Source organism: Sesamum indicum, linkage group LG2, assembly GCF_000512975.1.
Source record: "Sesamum indicum cultivar Zhongzhi No. 13 linkage group LG2, S_indicum_v1.0, whole genome shotgun sequence".
In the NCBI taxonomy this organism is placed as follows: Eukaryota; Viridiplantae; Streptophyta; class Magnoliopsida; order Lamiales; family Pedaliaceae; genus Sesamum; species Sesamum indicum.
In genome coordinates, this window is record NC_026146.1 from 18,035,349 (window position 1) to 18,056,425 (window position 21,077).

General features: G+C 37.1%; 4 protein-coding genes and 1 non-coding gene across 7 annotated transcripts in view; 4 read left to right on the forward strand and 1 right to left on the reverse strand.

Annotated features, from left to right (window-relative positions):
• LOC105156655 (protein-tyrosine-phosphatase MKP1) overlaps positions 1 to 2,839 on the reverse strand; it is a gene marked incomplete in the record, with an annotated part of 5,358 nt that extends 2,519 nt beyond the window's left edge. The window contains 3 exon segments of one of the 2 annotated variants that reach the window (XM_020691805.1): positions 1 to 1,873; positions 1,969 to 2,413; positions 2,587 to 2,839. In XM_020691805.1, coding sequence (XP_020547464.1) covers positions 1 to 1,852 — 1,852 coding nt within the window. 2 annotated transcript variants of the gene reach the window in all.
• Positions 4,954 to 8,022, forward strand: LOC105156656 (E3 ubiquitin-protein ligase RGLG5). The gene is made up of 11 exons (XM_011072858.2): positions 4,954 to 5,476; positions 5,710 to 5,794; positions 5,923 to 6,063; positions 6,177 to 6,290; positions 6,375 to 6,472; positions 6,552 to 6,631; positions 6,702 to 6,807; positions 6,880 to 7,007; positions 7,088 to 7,268; positions 7,351 to 7,407; positions 7,507 to 8,022. The coding sequence occupies exons 1-11, from the start codon at positions 5,156 to 5,158 to the stop codon at positions 7,588 to 7,590; spliced, it is 1,395 nt and encodes a 464-aa protein (XP_011071160.1). The 5' UTR covers positions 4,954 to 5,155; the 3' UTR covers positions 7,591 to 8,022.
• LOC105156782 (protein SIEVE ELEMENT OCCLUSION C) lies at positions 8,659 to 12,071 on the forward strand. Of its 2 annotated transcripts, XM_020691802.1 has the most exons (9): positions 8,659 to 9,020; positions 9,123 to 9,249; positions 9,337 to 9,584; positions 9,695 to 9,793; positions 9,878 to 10,323; positions 10,448 to 10,560; positions 10,634 to 10,761; positions 10,854 to 11,342; positions 11,417 to 12,071. In XM_020691802.1, the coding sequence occupies exons 3-9, from the start codon at positions 9,417 to 9,419 to the stop codon at positions 12,029 to 12,031; spliced, it is 2,058 nt and encodes a 685-aa protein (XP_020547461.1). In that variant the 5' UTR covers positions 8,659 to 9,020; positions 9,123 to 9,249; positions 9,337 to 9,416; the 3' UTR covers positions 12,032 to 12,071. The 2 variants fall into 2 exon arrangements, with proteins under 2 accessions (XP_020547461.1, XP_020547462.1); XM_020691803.1 differs by having other exon boundaries at positions 9,123 to 9,584.
• Positions 15,438 to 18,737, forward strand: LOC105156657 (protein SIEVE ELEMENT OCCLUSION B). Its single transcript, XM_011072859.2, has 7 exons — positions 15,438 to 15,860; positions 15,995 to 16,144; positions 16,242 to 16,690; positions 16,816 to 16,925; positions 17,069 to 17,211; positions 17,305 to 17,784; positions 17,894 to 18,737. The coding sequence occupies exons 1-7, from the start codon at positions 15,516 to 15,518 to the stop codon at positions 18,521 to 18,523; spliced, it is 2,307 nt and encodes a 768-aa protein (XP_011071161.1). The 5' UTR covers positions 15,438 to 15,515; the 3' UTR covers positions 18,524 to 18,737.
• Positions 19,124 to 19,195, forward strand: TRNAT-UGU. The gene has a single exon. It is a non-coding gene; the product is annotated as a tRNA-Thr (tRNA).

Consider the following 21,077-nt stretch of genomic DNA (forward strand, 5'->3'; position numbering starts at 1 on the left):
AAGTTACATCATCGAGTAAACATGTACTGTTATCTACAAAACCAACATTTTCCTCTGTAGGATCGCTCTTACCAGGGTCAATATCTCTAGATTCGAATCTATAAAGTGATGGCTGGGCAGATACAAATGACAAGTCAGACCAGTTAGAAGATGAGGGTGAGAATGAACTTGAATAATCAGATGTTGAAGGTGAGATTGCTGGGGATGGCGATGTTGATTTGGATTTTGGTTTACTAACAGAAAAAGAAGAAAAAGAATCCACCAAATTGGATGAAGATGAACATGAGAGTGAAGTATCAGAAAGGGGAGCAGGAAGATCCACTTCTTTTGAGTTATTCTCTATCCAACCTGGGCTGCTGGTTACAAATGAAGCAAATGAATCTGGAGAGTCACATGGACTACTTGAAGGGATTGAAAGATCAGCAGAAGAGACAGTGCATTCAAGTTCTCTACAGGTGCCCACGGTCTGCAAGGCAGTAGACTCCAATTTAGTAGAGGTGATAAATTCTTCCATAGTAACACGGGCAGACTTTATACTCAATCTGTTCCACCCATTCTCTCTAGCAGGAAGGTGTGTCACAGATCCAACTTCTGACAACGGAAGAGGTGGCACAATCCCACCAGCTAGTGCTCTGTGAAATATTTCAAAATCTAAATCATACTCATTAAGTTTCTTTTGGTCAATACATGGACTAAGAGTACTACCCGTATTGGACCCTCCAGAGGACCGCTTTTCCTCCTCAGAGCTTACATGACCCGAATCCGCTAAACATTTACCACAGGCGAAAGCATCCTGGAACTCAATTGTCTCTTCACCTTCTTTGACAATTATAACTGGACCCTGGGCCTTTTCATAACGAATAACTTGGGAGGCAGCTGCCATGGCGTTATCTGACATCACTGAGGAACAGTACTTCCCAATCCAGACATATAAAGCACAAGAAATGTGAATAATGAACGCTCCTCGTGAGTCAAGTTTGTCCGCACCTGGTTCACACAACATTTTCGGTACAAGATGAAGGGGATCGTACGGAGAGTGAGGTGCCATGCGATACATCCTAAGCACAGAAGTAGGACTTGCAGGCAGTGCATGTACGCGTTTCTGGCATTCCAAGAGTTGACAAGCAAATCCGACGTTTGGGTTAGTCACTCCTCTGGCTGTTCTGACACGCTGGAAAGCATCATCAAAGCTCTGTCCCTCCTTCCACATAAGATATGCAATGACCAACGAGGTTGATCGAGACACGCCATGACAACAGTGCACCAGAACACGGCCACCTTGTTCACGAACATCTTCAAAATAATCAAATACATCATAGAGAATACTCGTAATATCCTCAGATGGGCAGTCCTGCAGCCAAAGTGTCCTGTACACAAGCTCATTCTTGAAATATTCTGGACAGACAAACCCCACACAGTTGAGCACATGGGTGATCCCATTCTGGCGGAGGATTTCACGATTCTTGGCAATTGCATCACTTCCCAAATATATATGATCTAGAATCCTCGAGCATTCCTTATCAAAAAAGGCAAGCTTATCTTTCCCACTCTCGAATTCTCTTGGAGGCTGCTCCGAAGTTGCATTTTCACGGGGCGTTATGGATCTAGGCCTTGCACCAGGAGTGGGAGGATTCGGCCATATGCCAAGATCATCTGATCCAGCTCTTGGCCACTCCTCAAAGCTTGGTCGGACAATAGAAAGAGGCTGGAGTGGCGGCAAACAGGCCCGTGCCTTGCTGTTCCATTGTGGCTTAGGATTAGACTTTCTTGGTGGGCGTTCAGTCCATGACATGGATCTTGAGTATGCCCAACTTCCACCAGATGTCTGATCTTTCTCTTCTTCCCTTAACATCTCAAATTTCAAACTGACACTCTGTAAAACCAAGTACACCTAATCAGTTTTGTTTCTGGTCATCCCATACAAAAACATCAAATGAAGCCTCAAGATTGGGGTAAAAAGTAGTTCACCTAAATTTTGAACTTCCACAAACAAACCCTCAATTGTATTTCCGAAGGTCACCCCATACGAAAACATCAAATGAAGCCTCAAGTTTGGGGTAAAAAGTAGTTCACCTAAAATTTGAACTTCCACAAACAAACCCTCAATTGTATTTCCGAAATACCCACAAGAAACATGAAATTGGAGTCCAGAACCAAAAAGAGGTAACAAATTTTTCACATTCCCAATGCCAATATTTCTCCACGACAATTCCCCAACATAAACCCATAAAACCAATCGAACCCCATATCCCGGCTTCGTATAAAAGTTATAAATGCAATTCAACCAAATTTCTCGCCAAAACCCTCGACCCAAAATTCATTCTCCTCCTTCCTTCATTAATACAAATGAAACCCAAACCAGGAACGAGCTGAATTGAAACCCACTGTAACTAGCAATAAAGGTGGACGAAATCTGAACATAAAATATAACAAAAATGGACAAAAAGAAGACATAAATCTGAATTCAACAGAAAACCCATTTCAACTAAAACGGAATAAATAAAAGAAAAAGCCACAAATCAGTCTCAAGCATTTCAAATAGAAAACGAAAAACTTAAAAAAACAAAAACAAACAAACAAACTTACATGAACTACCTAGTTGGCCGTTGGGCATACGCAGCACATATTTAATTAGCGCGCAGTGAGCAACGGACTAATTATTATGATGAAGAGAGAGAGAGAGAGAGAGAGGAAAGGATCCGTTCAACAAACAGCGTTCTTTTCTTTATTGAGAGAGAGAGAGAGAGAGAGTGGTATCGTATGTAATGTAAATGTAAGCCAAAAAAACATAAACGGAAGAAGACAGGCTGTGATTGGCAAATTATATAGATCTGGATGGTCAAACTTCATCTCCTCCTTCCCTTCACCTTTTCACTTTCTATTTACTTTTTACATACTTTTTCTTTCCCAATCCTACTTTTTTATTTCAAACCTCATTTCTTACACACATATTTATAAACAAAATCCAACACAATAATATTCATTATATATCTTTTTTCCTATCCATATTTCATTACCATTTTATCAATTACTAAAATTTATAACTAACCCAACAGTTAAAAAAGACAACAGATGAAGAGTCTATCACAATAAATATTAGTAAAATACCAAATTAAATTAGTTGCATTTTGCCTCCAATTATTAAACACTTAATAAAAAAAAAGTGTTTGTCATTAATTTGGTACGGCAGTAATCCTTTACCAATAAGACCAAAATCCGGAATTTCTAGAAATCCTCAATTATTCTTCAACTCACAACTTATTACATGTTTTTGGCTACATTATTTCTGAATCCCATTCAAAGTTTATATGCCACTTGCATCTGCACCAATTCACAAAATATTTGCACGTACCCTAATATATTATATTAGGGTTTAATGTAATTTATTTTTTTGTGATATTATAAATTAATAAATTATTTTTTTTATTAATTTACTCTCATATATTTTTTAAAATTGAACAATTAAAATACAAAAAAGCAAATTACTGTATTTTTTAAAATACCAAAGATGAATTGCTATTTTTTTAATAAGATAATAATTTATTCATTTACAATATCACCAGGAGTTGTTTGCGTGTCTTTTTATTATATTATATCCCATTAAATGGGCCCAATAAGTCTGACTCTGAAATTAAACATTCATTCACCTCTTTCAACTTTATTTATTAAGGTTACAAATAATTATTCAAATTTGAAATTAGTTGGAAAAAGTTACGAAATACCACAAAGATTCCGAGTTGTTGAAGTAGCTCAAGGTTCCTGTATAGGCCCAAGATGAGACCCAGTTAGTTATAAGCCCATTTATAGATGTCTTGGTAACTGGCCCTTGGCCCAGATATATTTTTAAATTATAATTTTATTTTTAACTATATATTTTTATAATTTTAAGGAAAGACATATCAATCACACGTTAGCATGATATAAGATCAATGTTTGTCATCAAAATGTGATATAAAATAACTATGGAGCCTACTAGCAACCAGCCTGAGATCCAAGGCTTACTCCAATAACTTCTATGTTCACACTCGATTATTATAGCATGATTATACTTTTCGTCTAACAAATAAATCCATCCACTAGTCAAAATTTATTGAATTTGTCAACACTAACAAAAAAAAATATAGATAAAAATCTATATTTATCCCCGATTCACTCATTATTGAATTATTGCAAATTATTTTTTTTTATCAATAAATTTAGTGAAATTTGACTAATGCCAAAACTAGTTGTTGAATGGATGCAAATCTAATGGGTACTTAGATGTAGTTTTTCAAAATATACAGAAGGTTTATATGTAATTATACCAAACATCAGCCGAGAAATGTGTAATTATCCCAAATTACAATATTACTTATTACGTGATGAGTGATATTTTGTCAAAATTTACATTAATCACACAGAGGATCATAATGCATTCGAGTAACTCTTACTCAAGAAAATGATGATAGTTTAATATTTCATCTTAATGATTGACCCGTTTTCAACACAAATATTCTTAGACAACATTCAAAACTATTTTGTGGAAGAAAGGATAAAAAAGTAGGTGGAGAGTATCATTAATCCTAAATATATTATAGGGAGAGTTGTACAAGTATGAACCAGCAAGAGAAAAAAAAAACAAAAAAAAACAAACGGAATTTTCACCTAAAAACATTTCATAAAAAGAGTAGACATGATCGATTAGGACCAAAAAATGGATGTCTTCTCAAATTTCCAAATACTACTTCTTTATTGTAATAACATAATTCAAGAAGCAAACCTCTACATTTCTTGGACGCCTTTCTCCATGCAATTTAATTATAAATTTCCAGAATGAACAATATTTGAATGTAGCTACCTAGTTGACCAAAAAAAGGGCTATCGTGGGACGTTTCTTGAGCGGTTACGTACAAGATGCACATTTCTTGCAGCTAAATGCAATAAGACTTGTACCAATTTTTTTTTTTATCTAATTTGATTGTTGAGTGTCAACCCGTTTTTCTTACCTTTCTCTGAATTCGATCCTACTCAAGTACCAGGAAATTGCTAGAGAGGATTGAGGAAGAACGAGTTCTTGGAAAGTGTAATAAAGTGTGTGATATTTTAGATTTTTCGAAGAGGTTGTCAGTGTTGAAATGGTAATTTTAAATTCTTACCAGATTGACTTAAACCAGACATGACTTTGCAGTTTCCCTATATATATATATATGTGTGTGTGTGTAGTTTTTGTTCATATTTCTGCATAATTTGGAGGGTGATGGGGAACAAAAGTTCAAGTTCAAGAAGATTTTCATCTTTTAGTTCGTCATCATTTGATCATCATGATCATGGCTATTCATACCCTTCATATAGTAGTACACCTCACCACCCGTACAGCACCCCGATGCACCACCACATTCCGGTGGCCTACAACTACGCTCCGTCGACCCCTCAGCCACGCCGTCGGATGGACAGGAAATTTTCAAGAATTGCTGATAACTATCAGACGTTGGATCAGGTTAGGCCATCCCAGACATGTTCTTGTGAGTAAATCTGATTTTTTCTGTTTGAGGTGAAAGACTTTGGTGGTCTGTATCAAGTCTACTCAAGTCAACTTTCATGTTTTATTCAATATTGTTAAATAGATGAAGTTCACAAGTTCAAGAATTAATTGCTATTGATATGCATATTAACTCAAGGATGAAAATTTAGTTTGATATCTTGGATGATTGGTAGAGTTCTTTCTCTCAGGTTACGGCTGCTCTTTCACGGTCTGGCTTAGAGTCTTCGAATCTCATTGTTGGTATCGATTTTACAAAGAGCAACGAGTGGACGGGTTCGTTTTCTTATCTGCAGCTTTCGTTCGTTGCAGTTCGGATCCTCTATTGCAAGACGGTCCATTTTGCAAGGGAAGATCCAGACTCAACTCAAAGAGTAAACTGAACACTTTTAGTTGAAATCCAGGGGCCAAGTCTTTTAATAGGAAAAGCTTGCACCATATTGGAAGTGGACCAAATCCCTACGAGCAAGCGATATCCATCATTGGGAAAACCTTGTCTGCCTTTGATGAGGACAATCTAATTCCATGTTTTGGATTTGGAGATGGTAATTCCAGCAAAGGGGTTTCCTTAATAACGATGAACAGCTCTTTTGTTCTCTTTCTTTCTGTTTCCTTAGTACTTACAAGTTGAATTGCGTGACCGATGATTTTCTTGCAGCCTCAACACATGATCAAGATGTCTTTAGTTTCTATCCGGATGGAAGGTTTTGTGAAGGATTTGAAGAAGTACTAAGAAGATACCGGGAGTTAGTTCCTCAACTTCGACTTTCAGGTACTATTTTCGCCCCTTAATTTGACAAAGCTCAAGTAAAAATGATCGCTCATTGAGATTAACAAACTCATGCTTGGACTCCAGGTCCAACGTCATTTGCTCCGGTTATTGAAATGGCTATGAGCATAGTTGAGGAAAGCGGAGGCCAGTACCATGTTTTACTCATCATTGCAGATGGGCAGGTAACCTTAAAGGGCCAAGTTCATGGATTTTATACCGGAATTTTCTCTGTTTCTAATGAAAAAATGGCTGCTTAATCAGGTGACAAGAAATATTGATACCCCAAATGGTCAACTGAGCCCACAAGAGAAGAAGACAGTTGATGCTATTGTGAAAGCAAGGTCGAAATCTTCTGCTAAAATCTTGGTCATTTTCTTGTTGGTATATTCTAACATCTTCAATCAATTACAGTGATTATCCATTATCAATCGTTGTCGTTGGGGTTGGAGATGGTCCTTGGGATATGATGCAGGAATTCGATGACAACATTCCTGCACGAGCATTTGACAATTTTCAGGTAAGTATAGAGCAATCACTTACGACCTGGCTGAGATAGAAATAGTCACATTTCGCCTTTGTCCCCTTGTAGTTTGTGAATTTCACAGAGATCATGTCAAAGAATGTGGATCATTCAAGAAAAGAGGCAGAATTTGCTCTTTCAGCATTGATGGAAATCCCTTCTCAATATCAAGCTACTCTAGAGCTCAACATACTGGGGTAATGATTGAACTATCTTTCAATCATCGTTAGTAGTTTTAGACGCCATCAACCAACTAATCCTCTGTGATCTTGAACAGTCATCAGAGTGGAAATGCTCCCAGCAGAGCTGCTCTTCCGCCCCCCATTGGCAGCGGTAACTCCAGCACTAGACGCAGGCCTTATAGTTCCAGCAGTTTCCAGAGGAATGTTCCCCTTTATCCCGAATATGAAACGACTTTTCAGACAGCCTCGTCCTCCAGCTCTCTTTATGACAGAAAGGTAAGAAACTTCTACAGATATGGCCTTATGATTCTGCTACAGATTGATAAGAGGCCCTCGTTCTAATCTCATTCTGAAACAGGTTTGCCCCATATGTCTTAGTAATTCAAAAGACATGGCTTTTGGCTGTGGACATCAGGTAAAGAAAAACACAATAATTTTCATTAACAATAACGTCTTGCAGATCAAACAAAAGATTGAAATATATATTTATTACACCTGTATTGATCTGGAGCAGACCTGTTGCGAGTGTGGAGTAGACCTTGAATACTGTCCAATATGCCGGAGCACAATTACAACCAAAATAAAGCTTTATTCATAGGCATGCAAAGGATAGTCATCTGAACTTGTCAATCCAGGGAGGCCCTGATATTCATTCAACGCTGGACAGACGGAAAGGTTAGATACATGACCTCAGACAGCAGATATCAACTTCTCAATCTCAGTCCCTTGAGATTTCTTGTTAAAAACAAGATTCCTGAGTATTTACCAAATGTACATATAATAGATGAACAAACATGATTAGCTGATTCTGATCAATAATGAGATAAGGATCTCTAGTGTAAGCATTGGAGGACCTAGCTTCACGGATCTTTTCTGTTTGAGTTTTAGCCATGGAATTGGAGAGTGCTGATTGAATTGCATTGGAGTCGTACTGTTTTTCCTTGCAAGAAAGTAGATTGCGCATCTATGTAACTATAGTGCATAAAGATGTACTTGTTGCAAAAACAACCATACTAGTAAATCAGTCGGACTATTTTCAAAAACCAAGAACTTTGAGATTGTAAGAAGACAAAAAGAAACAGAAGGAGACTCATAGTATGCCTGAAAATCAACCCAAGAATTGCAGTTCCGGTTTTGAGAAACGAGGGCTGCTCCAAACCTTTCTGCAGAAGCATTCGATTTCTTTTGCAAAGATTGAACAAAAACCCACCCTTTGCCGGCACCGACGAAATACTTTTCAGCTACTTACGTGATCTTCAAATATAGATCGATATGAGGGGACAATTACAGTACTAATCAACAATTACTCAGGACTGCAAGAAAGAGCAATAAAGTTGGGTTAATTAATCCAGATTTGAGTTTCAACCCGAACCCAAATCCTTAAGAAATTTGATTACCAGATTGTCATTTTTGAGCCAGTACAGCTATTACCAAAAGGTGACTCCATCACCAACATCCACTGAGATTCATTCTGTGTTAATACTGATAAAAAGCAACCACGTTTAACATGTTGAAACAGTATGTGTTTTTCAAGAATGTGAATCTTAAATATCTTGCCATGTCGGTAAAGGAAAACATGCAAGCAATTCCTTTGTCATATTGCAAGTGAGCAAAAAATTAATTATTTTTTAAAATGTAGAAATTTATGGCCTTATATTTTTTAAAAATGTATCAATTTATGTTGTTTTTCAAAATGGAACAATTTACTCATTAGATAGAGAGTTAATTTGGTCATGTACAATATTACAGACGTATAAATTGCATTAAACCTGTCGGTAAATGTTTTGATTTACTTTAACTGCAGAGTTAGTACAGAAGAATATAACTTTAGCAAGCGCTGTGCTTTTTCTTTATGGTCTTTGCTGCATTTGCATCTTTTTAAGGGGATTAACAATGTCAGGAACCACTAAGATCACTTCTTTTCAGCTTTTTCTTTGAGCGTTCATCCCTGTAGATGCTACATATTCTTATGTTCTCCAGAGTTCCAGAATTAGAAAGGAATGTTTCAGCGGTAATCTGATTCTAAAGGTAAAGTGGAAGAACAAGTACAAAATGATTGAAGTAATCCCTTCGTCTTTAATGCATCACAAACCCATAATGCTAAGTTAATGTTTCTTCACGATTACACAGGATGGAACCGAAAAAGAAAGTCTAGAACCAGTACCATGATTCGTCAATTACTGCTCGAAAAGAGGTTGCTGTTATAACTTACAAGCTCTTCAAAGCAGCATCTTTACTTTTCTTGTCCCCAAATACGGTAAGCTTTATCCAGATTGCACTCATCTATAGCCCCAATGCAAATGCTTTTGTTCAACTTCAAGTTTGAGCTCATGGACATCTACAGATTCACAGAAAGACTGTCACAAAACATGTAGACTGGTGAAACCAACGATCAACCTGTAAATTCCTGAATCCTTGCTGGTCATGAGCTTTCCTGAAGATGAACATGTCGATTCAATCCCCTCACTGACCACGAATGAAGATTTTCTGATAAGGGAAATTTTGCTCACGCACAATCCTGATGATCGTCAGCTCGATTCTGAGATGCTGCTGCAGTTAGTGGAGAGTACTTTCTGTTCTGCTACAGAGAATGTAATTGTTTTGCAGCCTGGAGCATGTTTCCATGAATTTTCCCTCATGGTTTTGTTTGATCTTGTTGCGGATCAAATAGAGCTGCTAAAAGTATGTGTTTCTTGTTTCAGGTGTTTGCTACACAACTTGATGCTATCAGCACTGGTAATATTGACCTAATTGGCTCAGAAGAGCCAATGTCACTCACCATCTCTAAGATCTCAAATGAGGTAATTACATCCTTGGCGACCATACTTTCTTATGTATGAATATCAAGAATTTTGTATCTCTAACATGAAATCTTGGATTGACAGATGCTTAGCAGATGCTTTGAGGGTGAAAATTTGCATAGAAAAACATTAGTCTTACTAGAAATGCTTAGCCATTATAGATGGGACGCGAAAGTGATGTTAGCCCTTGCATCGTTTGCGTGTAGCTTTGGATTATTTCAGCTCATATTGCAGCTACAATCTGATAATGCATTGGCAGTGTCTTTGGCAATGATTAAACGACTCCCCGGGGCCAGCAGCATGTTAACCCCAGAGTTTAAGGCTATGAATTTGTTGGTTAACACAATGGTGAAGCTGACAAAAGTTATAATTAGCTTTGAAGGAATGTCTATGCATTATGAACTTGTGGATGATAAAGTTATGGAGGTCACAAAGTCGAACATCTACGTGGCTACCTACTGGATTTTGAGAAGCATATTACTTTGCTCTTCACAGATAGCAGATTTGAGAAACTTGAGACTTGAGAAAGTGCATGTTCTTTCCCTTACACCTAACTATTTTGTTTCTTTTCCTGTGAATCTTGGCGATTTTCTTGCATTTTCTGTAGTGGAATTGTTGTTCAGTTTTAGTGAGATGCCTAAACTGTCTCTTCAGGTATTCAGATAAAACTGTTGTTGCAGCATGGGGACTCCATAGTGTGGGAAATAAGTTGAGCAGTCTGTGCATCGACCTTGGAGAACACGTCGCTAAATGCCAGCAGCAGATAGGTAGATCTTCGGTAGAGACTCCTTTGTGTTGTGCAATATCTGCATAAGCTTGAAAATTTGAATTTGAACACAGAGACAAGGTTCTACGACAAGCTGCTACAAATGTTTAAGGAGAAACATGTCGACAACCAAGAGGTGTTAAGCTTATTATTTCCTATGCAGAGCGACTTCCCCTTCAAGAATTCCTCCACGACAGAGAAGGTCAGTTTCTGCTTCTCAATCTAGTTATCATAGTTCTTTCATGAGTTCATGAATTGCTGCATTTGCAATTACTGATTGACATTTCTCAACAGTGTGGCGTTCTTGAACTGAAAAACAAGGTAGTCGTTCTGTTGATCTCAAAGCCAGAGTTAATCCCGGTAGACGAGTTACTTTTCCTGGTGCAGCAGACAAGTGATCATCCAAAAGGAAACAAATTTGAGGGCAGCTACAAAATATTATGGGTTCCAATTCCATCTTGGCATGAATGGAATCTTGCTGATAAGATAAACTTTGAGTTCTTCTCGAATAGATTGCCCTGGTTTTCAATCCGAAGGCCATGGTCACTAAATTCAACTGTAGTAAGCTATATCAGGCAAGAATGGAACTTCAACGACGATCCCATAATGGTTGTATTGAACGAAAATGGCATGGTCACAAACTTAAATGCAATGGACATGATTTGGATCTGGGGACCCAAAGCATTTCCCTTTTCAAATTCAAGAGAAAAGGAGCTCTGGGAACAGAAAAATTGCATGCTGGATCTCATCATCAATGGAATCAGCCCTTCATCGACCAAGTGGGTAAGAATCTACTAAATGTAGTATCTGCCTTGTTTTGTAGATCAATTCATAACTTTATGTTGAAAAAATGTCAGGTGGAGGAAGGCAAAAACATCTGTATTTATGGAAGTGCAAACATACACTGGATCAGAGAATTTAACGCCTTGATCAAGAAAATAAAAGGCGCAGGCGTCCAGCTTGAAGTCTTATACGTTGGCTGCAAGAATCCTGATGAAAATGTGAAAACCATTATAGACACCATTGATCAAGAAAAGATATGCACTTCCCTGACTATCCATAAGGTACAATTCTTCTGGCTCCGGTTGGAGAGGATAAAAAGATTGATTTCTGCCTATGAAGATCACACGATAAGTTTGGACAAAACATCAAAAAAGTTGGCAGAATTGCTGGATCTCAACATGAACAAAAACTGGGCTATAATTGGCCAGGGATCGTCAACCGATGTCTTGAAACTTGATGCAGAAAAGCTAGAAGAATGCCTCCACTTACTCCCTTTATGGTGTAAAAATGTGACAACAATGGGCTTAGTTGGAGCCACTAAAAGTGGCTTTGAACCATCTTCTGCTGGTGGAACATGCAATCATAGTGAATTGCTTCCCTATGAAGAAGGATTGGTTGATAAAACAGTGATTTGTGGTTCATGTAAAAGGCCAATGGAGAAGTTTGTTCTCTACAAATGTGAAGAATAAAGAGTGTTCAGTTGGTGAATAAATAACATTTGAATTTCAAGAAAGTTTGTTTTTCTTTGGTTTGAAATGGTGAAAGCCCGGGGGAAGTACAGGCCCATATGAGGATGGAAATATTTGGACATAAAATTTGTGGCAGTCTAATTCCAGGACCCTACAATATATCTTTCACCAGCCCAACGTAACTTGAGTTGGTACAAATTGGATTCTTAGATCCTATTTTCATGCCCATTAAATGATTCTCTTTATGGTTATTGTGCAAATCTCGAAGTTTTCAAGTTCTCTATTTCAATTACTCTTTCTTGTCCAACAAAACTTTAATTATGATTTTATCTAACATCGTACATAAGTTTTGTTATATAATTATTTAATATCTTTAGATAATAACAAATTAAGTCAAATTAAATTAATGGTGACTGCTCCAATTTAAAAATCTACCCACCGCATGGTATTTTTTTTTTTTTTAAATAACCAGAGCTCCCCAGTACTTTGCTAAACTGAAATTTTGTCTGCATATTAGTTATTAAGTCTAAATTCTAATAGGATCAAATACTATAAGTAGTCACCGGTATCCGATATTACACCATCAAAACTAAATTACATGAAACATAAGAATAATAACCAAAGTGATGGGGATATATCTAACTTAGTCCCAAAAAGATTATACTTCCCCCAACCCCACCCCCGAAAAACCAAATAAAAAAGCAAGACGAAAGACCTGCACCCTTCTCATAATGTCGGGCTGAGCATAATCCAACTCGACCAAGGACCTGGAACCAAGACCATCCGACGGCCTTGCACTTGAGAGTTCGAGATGTTGATACGTGAATTTGTATGAATATGAATATTTGGTCTTATAAATATATCTAACCACGTTATTTATTACTTTTACATGAGTTGATAGACTTTCTTTCCAATATATGGAACTATCGAATTAACTTGAGTATAAAAGAGCCTTTATCGAAGCAATTCAACGAGTCTAACGAGCTTTTTTCCTTGATCTCTTACTCGGATAACAAAGAAATTATTTCTTAGTCCAAGAATCCTAACACCTCTGTTAAGATTCGACAAATTTGATGTGTAATCAAGGAAACATACATGAATAATATCATTTGGTACAATTTGTGTAGTCTTAGTAATACTAAAATAAAAGCAAGGAGGAGAGTTGTTCTCTGTTTTCCAGACAAATTTAAAAATTTGCATAATGTTTGGATTCGTTTTCTGAGTGTTTTATTGTATTTTGTGGAGATAGAGAGAAAAAAATAAAGATAAATAAGTGTGTGTTAGAGATAGTATGTGATGTGGTCGATGTTTTATTGCTAAAGGATAAAGTCGAAATTTTTACCACGACGCAATTGCACACTAGATGAAATGCAATTTTCGAAAAGGGGGTGCTGTTTTCAAGAGAATCAATGAATAGCAACTTGCCTTAAAAAAATAATATTTTGGTATTTATAGTAGTGTTGGAAATTATATGGTGTGGTGAGTTGTATTTGCTTAGTGTGTGTCTCACACATATCAAATTATTTTTTTACCTTTACAATTTAATATATTTTTTACTATTGTATATCAATATGTATGTTTGGATTTATTTTTGGAGATAATTTACAATAAGTATTATATGTTTAATGTTGTGTTTTAGGAAACAAAAATTACTATTCATTATCAAATCATGTGTCTTTTATATATATTTATGTATATATGTGTGTGTATATATGTATGTATTTATGCTAAAACAGTTAAAAACACCTAAATAAAGTGTTTCTTAATGATGGCAAACATTTTGACTTATCCCGAAAATAATTTAAAAATAAAAACAATCATAGTGTTGCCTTCCACTTTATTTTGTGATATTCTTCCTAGACAATTGTTGCTTTAATGTGACTGGTTGGAATAGCTTAAAGCTTCACATGCTAATATATCAAAGTGACAAAAAGCAAAAAGTATAGTTCTAAAAGAAGAAACTGATTTCAAATTATAATCAATCTCTCAGTAGTGTTATCTTAATTATAATAGAAAAAACAATAAAGATCGAATCCTATAATTAAATATTACACTCCAGTACAGTAAGTGAGTTAAAAATCTGATGATTATTAAACAACTACACCCAATACATATAAGACTAGTATTAACATAAAGTGTGGAGACTTTACAGTATCAACAAGTTAAGACAGGCAATATTTGTTGTAATAATTTCGAGTGGAATCATATGTGCTTTTTCTTGGATTTCACTTTAACACTTTGGGACCGTTAAAAGAAAAAACACTCGATATCAAGAAAAGAAGCATTTGACATATTTTCTAAAACGAGAAAGATGTCTGAAGTATGTTATATTCCTATATCTAGTATCTCAAGAATTCCAAATGTCCAAATCTTCGTATCTCATATGAAAAAAATACAATTAATTTTTTTTTTGTGATATTGTAAATGGATAAATTACTACCTTATAAAAAAAACCCAATAATTTATTCCTTGTATTTTTCAAAATGAAGCAATTTACCTCAACATGAAAGTAAATTGCATCATTTTAAAAAAATACAGGAAGGTAATTTGCTGTAATTTTTTCGTGTAATTTGCTCATTTACAATATCATAGAGAGGTAAATTGCATTAAAATTTAAACCCTATTAGAAATACTAAATTCCATGTTTAATTCGCATTATTTTTTTCTTTTATTTTTTGTCTTTTGAGATTTTTTTAAAAATTGGATGATTAGAATTTCGATTTGTGCCACAAGTTAGTAAATGCCTCGTCTCAATACCATTTTTGGAAGAACATCAAACACAATTATTTTACTATGTATAAATTATATTCTTACCAACATACATGTCGGCTATTATTTCATTTTTTTGGTCTGAAACCAAAACCTTTTACTATGTCATGGTTAAGGATTGTATTTACTCACATGAGGGGTCACGCTAATTCACGAGTTCTGTCTATTACAAGATAATCCACTGTTTCAGATTTGGAACACAAAATCCAACCCTTTTGGAATAGAGGAAGCAAACTGTCAAATCGTATATAATATGTCTTTTACAAAACAGAAAGAGGATTTGAGCCAGGAACAAGATTGTCTTGATTGTAGCAAAGAAGGTTGAGACATGATTCACGTTAGGGGATGGATTGAGAAAGAAGTTGTAATAATGGTAAAATTGTATTGCATGGTATGCTATCTATGGTAGTCTTTTTTTTGTGAAGAAAAGGATTTTTAGCTGGTAGAGTCTATTTTGGCCAATGAGAACTGAATTCCAAACCTCCAACAGACTTTAGACCAGGACTGAAGCAAAGAACAAGGTTCAGTACAACTTTATTCTCATCATAGTTTCCTATCTGTCTTTCTTGTTCTTCTTCTTTTTGAAGAGTTTAATAATGCACTGTACTGGTTAGCTATATAAGGTCCGGACAAGAACACATTTCAGAAACACACAAGCATTTGCTCTTCTATTGCATACCCTTTTCCAAACACCTTCTTCCTGCAATATCCTGAGATGGCAACCCGTGATTTCATGCCCCCTCCCAGCACCGATAAGGTACCGCCTGCCAGAATTCCAGGTGGAGGGCACAGCTTTGTGACCGATCACGCTATAAAGCCCAGCAAAGAGCACGAACACCACACCCCCAATCCCATCCCGAGTAGTGCGCAGGTGGCTGCTCGGGGCAGACTGGGGAAGGCCGACCGTGCTCCCAACTTCTTTTCGTCGGATGATGCACTCACCAAGCAGATTGTGGGCACTCATGCTCCGGATATGGAAGATCTCGATGTCAGGCCAGTTCTTTCCATCGTCGAGGATATCATGCGTCTGGCTAGGCCATCTAGTGCTGACACCACTCATGTATGATGATGCCTGGAATTCTCATATATATATATATACATATATATGTATACGTTGTATAGCGTGTGCTTTCTAGTGTTGATGCATCTTGTTAGCATTTGACTGAAAATGTTGTACCTTCTGTTCCATTGCAGGTGGCTCAAACTCAATCACATGTAGACAAATTGGATGATAAGGTCTCCCACATTCCGTACCATCATGATGACAAGATCTACCATACAGCTGAACACGATGCAGAGATTGTTAGAGTGCTGGCCTATCCTATCAACAAGACTTCCTGTGAGGTATATATATTCACAAAGTCTATAACCGAACCAGTTTTTGTTCTCTCCTGAAATCAAATGTAGTTCACTCTGTTTCGTCGGTTGTTGGATATAATAGATAATCTGCAAATGTGCTGGTGGAGGGGAATCACATGCAATAACCATGGACCTTCTGAAGTCACTTTCAAGCTACTCATGGGACGCCAAGGTGGTCATCACCCTTGCTGCATTTTCCATCAACTACGGCGAGTTTTGGCTGGTTGAGCACCAGCATACCAAGAATGCACTTGCCAAGAACATTGCAACTCTCAAGGATCTTCCTGACATAATCGCGCATGCTGGGGAACTGAGAAAGAAGTTTGAGGCAGTTCTGAGCCTCCTAACTCAAGTTCTCAAGGTAACTCACTGCATTATAGAGTTCAAGGAGCTCCCCCCTCTGTACATTAGCCGTGAATCACCAGAAATTACGGCTGCAACAGCTCACATCCCCACAGCGGTTTATTGGATCATAAGAGGTCTTCTGACCTGTTCATCCACACTTCTCAACCTTGTTGGCAGCGGTCGTGAGTATGTATCTTTGCATCCACTTTTTCCTACATGAGAAGTTTTTCCAATGAAGAAATTTACATCAAGAACTTCATGATCTTTATGCATTGACATGGGAATGCTATGTATATTTGTTGCTATATCAGATATGTTACCTCCACTGCTGAGTCCTGGGAGATACAAAATCTGGCCCATAAGCTCTCAGTCATATTGGAGCACTTGCAAGACCAATTGAAGCATTGCAAGGACTTAATTGGTAAGTTACATGCTGATTCAAATTAGTTTGTATCATAGGTACACCTGGAAGATAAAAAAGATTGAAAACACGAAGATATGAAGATTGGATACACTCCACAAGCCCGTTTCCATATTAGCTAAATAAATATTCTTGTTCTGCAGATAGGAAGAAGGCAGAAGATGCATACATTGCATTCAAGAAACTTATGGAATCAGCTCATATTGACAACATGAAAGTGCTCAGGGCAATGATTCGTTCGAGAGAAGACCAAAGGCCACTCTATCACGGGTCAAGAAGGACAAATGTTGGTTCTTTTGCTTTTCCTCGACATGTTTTCCTGATCCCTTGAGATGAAACTTAACCTGGACTCAATTTGTTGATCTTTGAAAAATGACAGGAACGCCTTGAAGAGCTGAGGCTGAAGTATGTACTACTGCTGATATCAGACCTTGAGCTTCCTCACGAAGAACTAAACGTTCTCCATTTGATTTACAACCAACATTCAATGAGGCATGAGTACGAGGTTCTCTGGTTCCCAATCGTCAACTCAACAACCTCAACGGCCTCATTAACCGATCCAATATTCTACGACCTTCGGAATAACCATATGCCTTGGTACTCAGTGGATCATCCTTCTTTGATTGAGCCAGTAGCCATTAGGTACATCAGAGAGGTCTGGAATTTCGTCCACATGCCTATGCTCGTTGTTTTGGATCCTCAAGGGAAACCATCCAATCTTGATGCTCTACCCATGATGTGGATTTGGGGTAGTGCAGCTTTCCCCTTCACCAAAGCCCAGGAACGGGCTCTCTGGGCAGACACCACCTGGAACATTCAATTATTAGCAGACGCCATTGATCCACGTATTCCAGATTGGGTAAGCCAGTCACCGGAACATGCACATTATTAAAATCCCAAACCACATTGATCAACATATATACTTCAAAGCACAAAGATCAGCTAACATTCTTGTTATGGTTTGCCAGATCAAGGAAAACTATGTTATATGCATATATGGAGGCGACGACATAGAATGGATTCGTAAGTTCACCCTGGCGGCCCGAGCAGCTGCCACCTCTCTACACATCCACCTGGAAATGCTCTACGTCGGAAAGCGCAACCCGAAGGAAAAAGTCCGCCTGTGCCACGAAGTAATCGACAAGGAGAAGCTCAGCAATGTCTTCTCAGTCACCGAGTACTACGACTACGTCTGGTACTTCTGGGTGCGCCTCTGGAGCATGTGGAACTCCAAGAAGCAAATGGGGATGACTGTGGAGAACGACCGGATTATGCAGGAGATCATGGACGTGCTGGCTCTTGACAGCAGCGAGAAAGGGTGGGCGGTTTTCAGCCGGGCCAACTTTGAGATAACCAAATCAAATGGTGACAAACTGCTGCCGGTGTTGGAGAACTACAGAGACTGGATATACAAGGTGGATGACCCCAACAAGTTCGTGATGGTGCTGGACGAGGAGCTGAAACGTGTCCACCCTGACCACCACTGCAACCGCCTGATTCTGCCGGGCCACGCCGGATACATTCCTGAGCGGGTGGTTTGCTCCGAGTGCGGCAAGACAATGGACAAATATGTTATGTACCGCTGCTGCACGGATTGAGGAGGAGGAGGAGTTTACGGGCATTCATCGTTCTGGAGGGTCCCTCTGCAATCCTGAGAGTTATTCCATTTCTATTATACTATGTCAGATGAAATAAAATTTACATCTGTTTGTGTTTTCGTTCTCGTTCGACTGCATTTGGTAAGAGGTCGTAACCATGCGATACTATTACTATCAGCAATAAATTAAATTTCCTGCTTGTTTTTTTTTTTCAGTTTCTTGCTATTATCTCTACAGGCTTTTTTTCATTCTTTTTTCTACATATTCACGTATAAACAGGGACAAGTATAGATATTTCTTGATAACACGTATCGCAACAATGTTAGAGCTAAAGCACGTCTTAAAATTAGTGATAAAGTAGGAAAACTGATCAAGAAGCGAGAAATCTGTTTCACTTTCACCACCATAAAAGACTTGTAAACTCACAAATTCAGCCCCAAGATTGAAACTTTTGAATCTATTATCCTATACACTATTATCCATTTGGCCCATATTGACAGAATCTCAAACTAAACCTCAATACGATTTTTCAGTAATGGAAAGACCAAGTTTAAACTACTCACAATCTTTTTAGTGATGCAAAACAAGTGCATTCAACCAGCCCCTATAGCTCAGTGGTAGAGCGTCAGTCTTGTAAACTGAAGGTCTGTAGTTCGATCCTGCATGGGGGCAACTTTAAATCTTTTCTATTTATCTCTCGCTTCCCTAAATTTCTTTCACTTTTACCAGTCACATCCTAATCATTATAATCATCCTCTCCTCAAACAACTATCCAAAGCCCTTTCTACCCAATCAATTTTTATGTTTCTTTAAACACGTGTTGCCATGTTAACTCAATCAATTAATTAATGGAAATAATCCAATCAATTCTCATTAACTTCAAAGTCCACATTATTGTTAAATAAGTCTTAATAGTATGGTTAAGGTTTAAGATATATTTGAGAATCTTGTTTATTAATGTTTGTTGTCCCTTCATCAACTTCTACCTGTCCCTGCCCATAATTCGTATGTTTTATATGGAGAAGTATTTAGCTATTGTAAAAAACTGAAACTGAAACTGGCAGAGAAATGGGGTAAAATTTCAGGAATGAAAATCAAGTCTGCATTCATAAAAAAAACCTAAAAAATGGTCACAGACTCTTGAGCTATATACACAGACTGGCGGGAGGTAGGAGATGAAGTTAACTAACAACCCAACGTGTACTTGAGGTGCCAACTCACTCAACTAAAGAAGACACGGCTAATAAAAACAAAAAATGGGGTTTGGCTAAGAAGAATAAATATAAACCAATAGCTTCAGCACTGCAGTTGCATGGTCTGCTGTAAATGGAGCTTGTATAATTGTTTACGAGGGTGAGTTTGATTTAGTATGCAGATTATGAAAATTATGTAATGGTAGGACATCCATCAAATTCTCCCATTAAATTAATTTATGTAATGGATGGGTGGGAGGGTGGATAGTGGGGCGTACCCTCCAAGAATTGTCAATCTTGAGGACCCTACCTACGTACCTACTGTTGCTTTCTTCAATTTGGCTGTTTCTCGTTGCCCTCACCTCAAAAATACACTATTATTTGAATCACATAAGATATTGGTAGAGAAAAAAGATTTATTACGTTTTCGTTCTGCATGAGCAACTTGACAAGTTGGGGTCGTGCACCTATAATTATATATAAACCCTAAAATATTAATTAATTCTGTCTAGTTGTGTGTGTGTGTGTGTAGATCTATACATAAAATGAGGAATGGAGGAGGGTCAATGTTTTGAGGGATAGTGATAAGATAATGCTTAATTTGGAGTTCCTACACAACTAATTAATATATGTATTAATAGAATTGCTTGGTGCGGATGTTATGGTGTCCCCTTCCCATAATTAAATTCTTGTATCATATCATTGTGCTAATTAACATTACTACTTAAATTTAAAATATTAATGTATCTATCTATATATATGTGTCCAACATGCATTGATTTATAATTGGACAAAATCTTGTGAGGATCCATATACTTTGACATTTAACATTACTAGTTATTATGCTCCTATTATATTTGTTAATATTAAAACATAAGTTAAGTCGTCTTCTACGAGGAAATTAAGGCAACCTTAATTAATTATGTGTATGTTTTGTTATATGAGACTATTTTTAAAATTTAATGAATATGATTAAGGTTACCACATATAGTAGGTTAAAAATGGGGCAAAATTCTTTTTCTGTACCGTTAAAAAATGTCATTTTTATTTCTGGTATCGTAATTGTTGCGAAATTTGAGTTAACGCAACAAAATAGCATTTTTTAATGGGATCAAAAAAGAATTTTGCCCGTTAAAAATGTGTGAAGCGGAGAAATTAATGAATGAACTCATGCATGATGACATTATTAATTAGATCAAATTAATCTCGTTCATGAGTTGATCTTTTTCTTTTTTTTCTTTGAGAAAAGAACACACTTCCATTTCATTTATTACGGATACATTTTTGAAATCAAATTATCTTTCCATATTTCAATTTTTTGTTGATTCTTTTGTTTTTTTTTTTTTTTTTTTTTTGGGGGG